General features: G+C 54.4%; 1 protein-coding gene across 2 annotated transcripts; it reads right to left on the bottom strand.

The window, feature by feature from the left end:
- Positions 1 to 243: 243 nt before the first annotated feature.
- HELT (helt bHLH transcription factor) lies at positions 244 to 2,174 on the bottom strand. 2 transcript variants are annotated; one of them, XM_039550802.1, is made up of 4 exons: positions 1,842 to 2,174; positions 1,368 to 1,472; positions 1,126 to 1,222; positions 244 to 1,002 (listed from the first exon to the last, which is right to left on the bottom strand). In XM_039550802.1, the coding sequence occupies exons 1-4, from the start codon at positions 1,866 to 1,868 to the stop codon at positions 506 to 508; spliced, it is 726 nt and encodes a 241-aa protein (XP_039406736.1). In that variant the 5' UTR covers positions 1,869 to 2,174; the 3' UTR covers positions 244 to 505. The 2 variants fall into 2 exon arrangements, with proteins under 2 accessions (XP_039406736.1, XP_039406737.1); XM_039550803.1 differs by having other exon boundaries at positions 245 to 999.
- Between the last annotated feature and the right edge of the window lie 7,713 nt (positions 2,175 to 9,887).

Raw genomic sequence — 9,887 nt, 5'->3', positions numbered from 1 at the left:
GTTTGCGGGGGGAGTGGGGCAGCCGCCACCTTCCCGGCCTCCGGTGACGGCCTGGGAGCAGAAACCGGGCGGCACCGACACCCGGCCCCGTCACGCCCTGCCCCGCCTGCCCGAAGCGCCAGCCACGGCCGGTGCGTGCAGCAACCTCCCTGGCCCTCGCTGACTGCGTCTCTCTCGTGGGTTTTTTGCCCTGGGTGGATGCGTGGGGAGACTCCCACCGCCAACCGAGGTAGCTCCCTCACGGAAACAAAAAGGAGCGGCGGGTATAAACGTTTATTCCAAGGCATCACTTGTACAGGCACCGCACCCGGAGGTGGGAAGACGAGCGAGTGGGGGCAGCTTCATGCCCTCGGCGAGGGCGGCCGGGGTAGATCTGGGCCCCCGGGGCTTCTCGCCCTCCGGGACCCCGCCCATATCCCATCCCCTGGCAGCCTCCCCGTGCGCCCGGGTGTAACCCGCAGTGTCCACGGTCATAAATAGGATTTTTTTCAGGCGGCACGAGTCTCTATAGCATGGAGGGGTGCTGGCCCGGGGGCAGCCCGAAGGCGTTGGGGTGGGAATGGCCGAGGAGGTTGAGGTAGTGGCGGTCCAACCCCTGCACGGATGAGAGGAAGGTGCTGCGCTGCTGGCCGGGGCTGGCGAGGGGTACGGCGGCGCTGGGCAGGTGGTAGGGCAGGGAGGGGCTGCGGGCGGCGCCGTGCCAGGGGAATGGCCCCCCCGAGGGCGGCTGGAGCACGCCCTCGGCGGGACTGTGGACGTGCCCGGGGCACTCGGGCCCAGGATGCAGTTGGTAGGAAAAGTCCGGCTCCGGGAGGGAGCCCAGGGAGGTGAAGAGAGGCTCAGTGACGAAGCGCGCTTTGGACTGGAGAAAGGCCAGGATGCGGGCGTACTTGGTGTCTTTGGTCTCCATCCTCTCCACTGTCGTCAGGTAGTGGACCAGGTTCTTCATGCACTCGTGATAGCCATAGTGGAAGTAATTGGCGAACTCGGAGAGCAGCTCTGCTGGAAAGGAAAGGGAAGGGAGTCGAGCTCCTCAGGGTCTGGCCGGGACAGGAGGGGGGAAAGCCGCCCCCAAGCCGCGAGTGACCCGGCGGGGGCCGCGTGAGGCCGCTCCCGCCCACCTACCCTTCTCCCGGCCGCGGGGAAAGTCCGCCGAGTGCAGGGCCCGCAGGTACTGCACCGTCATCTCCAGGATCTCCGCTTTCTCCAGCTTCCCCGAACTCTGTAAAGGGCACGGCAGGTGGGCATCACCTCTCCCCTGAGACTGCTCTGCGTTCCGCCGGGCCGCCCCCTAACCCCGCCGTATCGGAGGGGATATCGCGGTGCACCGGGGAGAAAAGGGCGTAGGGGCTGCTCCCCCCGCCTACCTGCTTGGCCAGAGCCATGGGCACCGTCTTCCCCAGCTCGGTGAGGCAGCGGTTGATGCGGTCCCTCCTCCGCTTCTCAATCACTTTGTGGGAAACCGGCGTCCTCTGCAAAACATATGGGGCGCGTTAGTGGGGGAGAAGAAAGCAGTCGGATCCAGTCTCGCCGGGACAGCCGCCCCCCGGCCCTGGTCTCGACCCTTCCAGGGAAGCCAATCCCCACCCCGCTTCGAGCAGCGGTGCCGGGCGCGACGCGGCCTCGGGAAGGATGATGCTCCGGCGGCCGGTCCTCTCCGCACCACCCTGGTGGTTCCCCGACTGCGCGGACGGCCCTGGCAGGGCAGGCTTGTTTTTGTGAGGGTGGTGTGGTTGCTTTTTGTGGGGGGGCTTTTCGAAGGGAAAGGCGGCGAAGGGCTCAGGTCCAGGTCCGCTTGGCGGCCCCGCAGACCCGTGCGCGCAAGGCGGGCGGCGACTCACCCTCCGCTCCTTGAGCTTGGAGGCCATGGTGGGCACTGCATCCCCTCTCTCTCCGGGCGCCTTATAAAGCCATCACATCTTGGGGGGGACCCCGGGGGGCCTCCACGGGCCCGCTGATCCCATAGGATTAGGGGCGAGCGGCGCCGAGGGAATGTATGCATTAAAGATCAGGGTGGAAGGGGGCGAGGGGATGAGGGGCTTTTTTTTTCTTCTCTCTTCTTCCTTTCTCCCCCTCCTCGCCCCCGTCCACGCAGCCGGGGGCGGCCCAGCTGTGTCGCCCCACGTGGACCTCGGGGACACACGTGACGGTCCCACAATAGCGGCGAGGATGGGGCCGGGGATGCGGCGAGCGGGGCGCAGGGCGCGATACCCGCGCCCTGCGCCCTGCTCGCCGCATCCCCGGCCCTATCCCCGCCGCCAGCCTGCAAATCCCGGCACCCTCCTACCCCTCCCCTTAGCCCCCGGCGCTGACTGCATTTTAAAGCCTGTCCAGAGTCATTAAAGTAATTAAGTAAGCCCTTAATAGGCTGTTCCGCCCAGTTCAAGGGAGAACCCTTGGAGACGGAGTCGCCCCGTTTGTTCTCAGGCTTTTCTCACACGACTTGGTGACACGTCCATCTTTATAAGAGATGGCAGCGAGGATTTTTTTGTTTACACCGCTTTATGCGCCGGGGACACCCCGGCAGGTGTGGGACCGGGGGGCTGGCACACGATATCCGCCCCATCACCCCCCTTTTTTTTTTTTTCCGCCGGCCCGGGGAGGCTCTCGCCAGCCTTTGGCACACGACGCTCCTTTTTTGTGTGGTGTGCGCGTCTGTGCGTTGTTGTTTTACCCCCCCTGCTACCCCCCTCTCCTTTGGAGAGGCTCAATTTGTAGCCTATTATCCTATAGGAAAATGTCCCATTGAAAAGTATGAATAGTTTCATTGGGCCTAAATTTTAATAATGCGGGTCAAAGAAAAGAGGGGCAAATAAAGAGGGGATCGCAGCTGGTCCGAGAGTGCATTATTCGGTGTCACCTGCGAGCGGGATCGCCGACAGACCCCCTATTCATTTGCCTAATTTTGGTCAATTTAACAAACTTCAGGAGAAATTATTGTGGCATTGTTAAGGAGGGTAAAGCTTTCTGATCGAATTAACAGCATGTTTTGATCCGGTAAATGTCATTAAAAAGAAAGAAACAATCGCGTTTAAAGGGGGGCTCCGAGTTAAACGCGCCAAGTGGAGACGCCGGAGCGCAAAGCTCACAAAGGGAGCAAGTAACTGCCACAGGGGAACTTTTGTACGCTCACATTGCTGAGGTTTTTTACACAAAAAGGCATTATTTCATACTTGAATACGTTTAATCCAACAATTGTCTATTTTCTGCAAACATATTTTCACAGCATTGTTAGCTTTCCTCTCCGCGGCCCTCCGCCCGGGCAGCCGCGCTCCTCGCCTGGCGAGCGCACCGAGCCCCCGGCCCGCCCCGCACAGCTCCGCACCGCCCCGCACCGCCCCCGCCGGGGCCGCCCCGCCGCGCCGGGGGGGCCGCCCGCCCCCGCCGCCCGCCGCCCCCCCGACAGCGCGGCGGCGGGCGCGGGCCCCCTCGGGCCTCTCCACGGCCAGCGGTGCGCCTCCGAGCCCGGCACGGCCCGCGGGGCCGCCCGCCCGTCTTACCCCCCCGGGCCCCGCCGCCGCCCCTGGCCCCGGCGCTGCCGCGGGGCGCCGCCACCCCCGAGGGGGAGGGAAGACCCGAGAGCGACTGGGTCGGCGGCGGGGCCGCCCGGCGCCTGGCTCTGCCCTCCCGGGCGATGCCGCCGAGCTCCGGGCAGGGCTGCGGAAACGGAGGTATCCCCGCCATGTGAGCTCGGGGAGTTGTTCTCTCGGAAACTTCCACGTCCTCTCCCGTATTCCGCGTTTTCCCACCCTTTTCTCTTTGAGATTTAAAATGGGGAAACCATCCCCACCGCGTGTCCCCGGGTGGGCACGGTGGGTGCACCGCCGCTCTCACCCGTTCGTTTCCCCAGAAGCGGCCGGAGGACAGGCGCGGTGCCGGCCCTCACCCCGCCGCCCCGGGCTGGTCCCCACCTCCCCGGGCCGGCCGGGAGCGCCGAACGACTCCGCGGGAGGAGGCGGCAGTGGCCCCGGGGCGCGTCTCCCCCGGTCGGGATGGAGTGGGCGAGGCCGGCTGCTCGCCCGGGCACCCCTGCGTGCCGTGCCGCCGGCCGTATTATTTTTCCAGGAGCCTCGTAGGTTTCGGTATATTCATTCTCGTACAATGGGATTAAACACTAACCGTTATCATCCAAATTAACTAAACTCTGAATAGCAAATGCGGGAGCTTTTATTTTTTTTCCTCCTCCTTTTGCTCCACTGGCGGAGATGGAGTTGATCCTCTTACTGTCTGTGTTAACCGCCAGCTGCAGGCACCTGCGAGGCAACTTCTTACACGAGGGAAGTTGTTTATTTGCTCGCTGGGTGTTCCCTCGTTGGTTCCCCCGCGGGCCGGGCTGCCCGGGGCAGCGGCGGGGGATGCGGGGTGGCCGTGGCATCCCCGCATGTACCGCCACCTTGTTCTCAGAGGGCTTCGGCGGGGCTAAAGTGGGACATCACCCGACACTGCCGCGGGCGGACTGTCACCCTTGTAGGGAAGCCAGAAGAAGGCGGCTTTGAATATTTTTTAGTTTTTAATTCCCGTCGAGCGCCTGTTGGCTCTCCTTGCGGGACACGCGTGCACGGCTCTTTGGCAACCCAAGGCGGACACCCGCGTCCCCATCATCCACCACCGGTTTTCGGTTCTCGCCCAGGAGCCCCGCCGGCCACAGTCTTCACCCCAGGCATGGGGCTGGCCGGCGGCCGGGGCGCAGGGCCCAGTCCGATACGCGCGGAGCGGGATGAGCCCACCGTCGCCCCGGGGCTGCAGGGCGAGGGGAGGCAGCACCGCCCCGGCCGCCCCTCGCCGTCTCCCCGCGGCCGGCCCGGGGGTCTCCGCCTGGCGGGGCTGCGCCCCGAGGGAGCCGTCCGGCCCGGACCCCGGTGCGCTGCCGGGGTGCGCACGGGTGTCGCGTCTCAGTGGCGTGTCACCCCTGTCCCGTGGCGCTGCCGACCTCTGCCAGACATGGGCTCTGTCAGCGAGGTGCAGATCCTCTTGGAGGTGTCAAGCTGTTTTCAACTGGCATTTAGGTTTGCCTTTTTGTGAAAACAGATCGTCTTTCGTTTGTGTCTTCACCCCCTCTTTTCCTTTTTGACTCCTGTATAACGTTGGGGTTATATGCAATTACTTCACCAAGTAATTGAAACTGTGGATATTAGGTTTGAAAATCATTGTGACTGTGTGCAAGCAAGAAACCAACTAACCAGTCTCGCATGGAAAGAGTCGTCCATGCAACTGGTGAATCAAGTGCAAAGTAAAGTGTGGCTGGGGATGGGGTTGGCCCTGCCAGCATGGTTCAGTACAATACTGGAGGTCCTGCTGTGTAATGTGGAAAGGCATTCACACTCCTGGATGATCTCGTGGCTGGTAGGGAATGGGAGAACTCACAAGGTGCAACAGATCCTACTTGTAGGAAGTGGTAGCTTTATTACTTGGGAATCCTGGATCTGCAAAGAAGCAGTGATCTCTTCACTCAAGAGAAGGCATTTAATCTAGCAGTTTAACCCTCAGCTGTACACACAGCAGTTCATCGCACGGTGCCAGCTTTTGCTCTGAGTTAATTTACTCTTGCATGCTCAGTGAGGCTAGGCTAGGTTAGCAAGTTTCCCGTCTTTTCACAGTTCCTAACGCTCTCTGCCTCTGTATATGAGGCTGCTTGATCCACGTCTTGTTCCTCAGCTGCAGAGGTATCCCTTATCTCAGTGCTACTGTTCGTTCCAGCTATAGTCCACCTCCATGTCTTTCTTCCTAGTGGAAGGACCATGCTCCTCTGTTTGCTCACCTGCCATGAATAGCGGCATCAGTAGGGGGGAGGTGATAACATGATAGGTCTTGGGACTCCATCCCAATATGGTGCTTCACAAAAGAAGCTATGCTTGTAACCATGAGTCTCTTGTATTGTACGGTAGATTCAGAGTGCTCTCCTCAAAATCCTAGAGTGCTTTAGGAGGTGCTGTTTGTGCTTCAGAAGATGATGTTCTTCTCATTCTGTGAGATATGGTAATGCCCATAAGTTAAACTTTGATCATAAGAACTTTGATTTTTGTCATAGGAAGTTGTCAAGTATCTCTGTGGTGGAAGACAGGACTTCCAGGTCAGTAGTGCTCCTGAGTGCTGCTATGTGCTTGTCGTATTCCACCTCTGAGGAGGCACAGTTCACTGTAAGTATGTTTTGTGGTGTAATTTAAATATAACATACTCTGTTCTTCATTATTAAAAGCCTTTCAGAAATGTAAAATCTGATATGGACTGCTTTTAGATTACTCTCTGTATGAACTTTTTGGGGTACAGATTGCTTGAAAGTCGTATGTTCCTGTAACTGTAATATCTCTTTGTTGACTTTTTTCCCCAGATATAAGATTTTAAGCTTATTTTTAGGTTTATACGTAGCATAGCTAATGTACTCAGAATTACATAGGGTAAAATGTTTCGCTGATTAAAATCAGGTGTAATTATATGCGTTATAACCATTTACAGGGGCTGATTTACATTGGCAGAAGACCTGATACAGCTTTTGTCCATCAAATGTGTCTGTATGGCAAAACTTAAGACTCTCCACTGTGTGTTTGTACAGGGTGAGTCCCCCAAGACAGTGGATAGATGTTTGCAGTTTTCCCAATGACAGCTATCTTCTCAGCCACATACTATTGAGACAGAATATGTTGCCCTTTAAATGACAGCCTGTCAAAATGAGAACAGAGTTCTAAAATTGATTTCATGGGATTTAGGTAATCATGAATCACTGGGGAGATGTACATTAGACTGCTTGTGACTGAGATGTTCTAAATAGCTAAATAGTTAGATTTGTGGCTGTCTGGCACAAATAAAGGCTGAAAGGTTCAGAAAATACAAGGGCTTTTTCTGCAATGACATGTCTAATGCTGAAAATGTGTGATCCCTCCTCTCCAGTCTTAGTAAGACAAACAAACGAAAGTAAAAACTTTTGCTCAGCATGGCTTCACAGAGGGGAAGTTATGCTTAATCCACCCAATAATCTTCTATGATGAAGTGACTGGTTTGGTGGATAAGGAGAGAGCAGTGGATACTCTGAAGAAGAGAAGGCTTCAGGGTGACGTCATCACAGCTTTTCAGTACCTGAAAAGAACCTACCAGAAAGCAGGAGAGGGACTTTTTACAAGAGCACGTAGTGACAGAATAAGGAGTAGTGGCTTTAAACTGAAAGAAGGTAGGTTAAGATTATTTATTTGAAAGAAATTCTTTATTGTGATAGTGGAACAGGAACAGGCCGCCCAGAGAATTTGTGGATGCCTCATCCCTGGAAGTGTTCAAGGTTAGGTTGGGTGAGGCTTCTGAGCAACCTGGTCTAGTGGGAGGTGTCCCTGCCCACAGCAGGAGGGTTGAAACAAGATGATCTTTAAGATCCCTTCCAACCCAAGCTGTTCTATGATTCTGTGATACCATCTACTTGGCTTTTGATATTGTCTCCTGTAACATCCTTGTAGAAAAGCCAAGGATGCATAGGCTCAATGAGCGGAACTGAAAACTGGCTGAATTGCCAAGTTCAGAGAGGAATGATCAGTGGCACAAAATCTAGTGTCCAGTAACTAGTGATATACCCTGGGGTTCAGTATTTGGTCTAGTCATGGTTAACATCTTCATTAATGAGCTGGAACATACCCTCAGCAAGTTCGCAGATGACACAAAACTGTGAGGAGCAGCTGATACACCAGAGAGTCATTCTGCCATCCAGAAGGTCCTCAACAGGCTGATGAAATGGGCTGCCAGGAATCTCTCAATTCAGCAAAGGGAAGTGCAAAGTCCTGCACCTGGGAATAAACTACCCCCTGCACCAGTACATGCTGGGGGGGGGGGGTGTGATTGACTGGAAAGCTGCTCTGTGGAGAGGGACCTGGGGGTCCTCGTGGACATCAAGTTCAACATGAGCCAGCAGTGTGCCCTTGTGGCCAAGAAGGCCAATGGTATCCTGGGGTGCATTAAGAGGATCATTGCCAGCAAGTTGTGGGAGGTGACCCTGCCCCTCTACTCAGCACTGGGGGAGTCCATATCTGGAGTTCTGGGTCCAGTTCTGGGCTCTTTAGTACAAGACAGAGATGGCCATACTGAAGGGGGTCCAGCAAAGGCCCTTGAGGATGATTAGGGGATTGGAGCAACTCATGTAGGAGGAGAGACTGTTCAGCCTAAAGAAGAAAAGGCTCAGGAAAAGCTTACCAGTGTGTTCAAATACCTGAAGGAAGGGTGAAAGAAGTTGGAGCCAGGCTCTTCTCGATGGTTCTCAGTCATGGAAACAGAGGCAATGTGCACAAACAGAAATACAGGATTTTCTGTCTATAACAGGAAACAATTCTTCTGCTGTGAAAATGGTTAATCACTGAAACAAGTTGCCCACAGAGGTTGTGGGGTCTGGAGGTGGTCCTGGGCAAATGACTCAAGGTGTCCATGCTTGAGCAGGGAGGTTGGACCAGATGATCTCCAGAGATGCCTGCCAACCTCATCCATATCATAGTTCTGTGCACTTCCTGTGTGAACATTTAGTTTTGATGTAATTCAGTCCCAGTTTGGTTTGGCACAGAAGAAATGTATTTTAATATTTTCTTACAATTTCTTACAGCAGATTGAACTCATTTACTCTGTTCTCAATGGGACAATTCATTTAGATTCAGGGTTTCTACACCTGTGTCAAGCAGAATAAATGGGAGGGAAGCACAGCCTTTCTGTTAATTGTACTTCACTACGTGTTGCATTGCAACTCGGCCCATTAAAGACTCATTAACATCCATTATACTTATGACTGCTTTGTAAACAATGCTAATTCAATAGGACTTCCGAGCTTAATTCCCTCTAGAGTCCTTTGTAATTCCTAGCCATGACTTTCTTTCTAGCTGAAGTGGAAAGGGGACCCCTATGAGAGATTTATGGACTCTGAAAAGCTTATTAATTTAGTAATGCCGTAGTTCAAGCATGTTATTATTACGAACCCTCAGTACTGAGCTTATTGAGTGGACTAGGGACTTATAGGACTTCTTTTCAGCAAAGCAATATTCTTTGGTTCAGTCCAGCTTTGCTCTGATTTCACAGAGATTGTGTGGACCAAACACTACTCCGTGCTACACTGGCTTCCAGAGAATTATTTCTGAAGTGTGCCCTTGTTGCTAACTCAGAGAGTTAGGATGCTGCACTATGCACAGACTGTGCCAAGATTTTTAGGTTTAAGGTTCCTCTGCAGAACAGTTCGGTGATATCAATGGTCCTGCATGCTACACTGGTGGCTGGCTTTTGTGAGGTTAATCCAGTGTTAGCATATGGCAAGCAGCATAAGCCTAAGATCTCGGCGACTTTGTGAAGGCAGATAATATATATATAAAATATAAATATAAAGTTTATTCTGTGAAATAAAAAAGAGAGGGACTGATGCCTCAGGGTTCCTGCAGAGTCTGTCTGTCTTCCAGGCAAGGACTGCAGCCCCAACCAGTTGCCTTTAGCAGCTTCATTATTGCTGGGCAAGTGGGGTGGCTGGCCTTCCTGCTGGCTCTCTGTTGTGGATACTGAGTGGTCTCTGTTGCTGAAGCTGAGTCATCACTTGTTTCTCTGTATCCCGTAGTAGCTTTGAGTTATCTAGTGTTTTGCTGTCTCCTTTATTCAAAGAGGAGAGATGGATACAACCAGGAAGGGGAGAACATGCAGCTGGGAGGCACTGTTCTGTTTGCTGCTGGGAAAAGGTATGTTACAAGAGTTAAAGGCTTTCCATTGCTATCTGAGTTTCTGTTCCGTGAAAGTCTTGCCCTTCTGACTGAGTGCTGAAAAGTGTTCTGCTTCTGGAAAGCTTAGGTTGTTCTTCTTCAAGTAAAGTTCTTTGTCTTGGACACTGTCAGCAGCCCTTTCATGTTTCTGAACTCACAGCCCAAAGCAATCCAAAAGGTTATGAAAACATG

Source organism: Corvus cornix, chromosome 4 (genome assembly GCF_000738735.6).
Source record: "Corvus cornix cornix isolate S_Up_H32 chromosome 4, ASM73873v5, whole genome shotgun sequence".
Taxonomy (NCBI): Eukaryota; Metazoa; Chordata; class Aves; order Passeriformes; family Corvidae; genus Corvus; species Corvus cornix.
The sequence above is the reverse complement of the archived record's forward strand: the minus strand, read 5'-3'. Positions and strand labels throughout refer to the sequence as shown.

Excerpts from the sequence above, each read along its gene's own strand:
- HELT (XM_039550802.1), bottom strand. The coding sequence starts at position 1,868 with ATGGCCTCCAAGCTCAAGGAGCGGAGG. Across the intron at positions 1,473-1,841 it reads CCAAGCTCAAGGAGCGGAGG|AGGACGCCGGTTTCCCACAA; the intron begins GTGAGTCGCCGC and ends TATGTTTTGCAG. Across the intron at positions 1,223-1,367 it reads CCATGGCTCTGGCCAAGCAG|AGTTCGGGGAAGCTGGAGAA; the intron begins GTAGGCGGGGGG and ends TGCCCTTTACAG.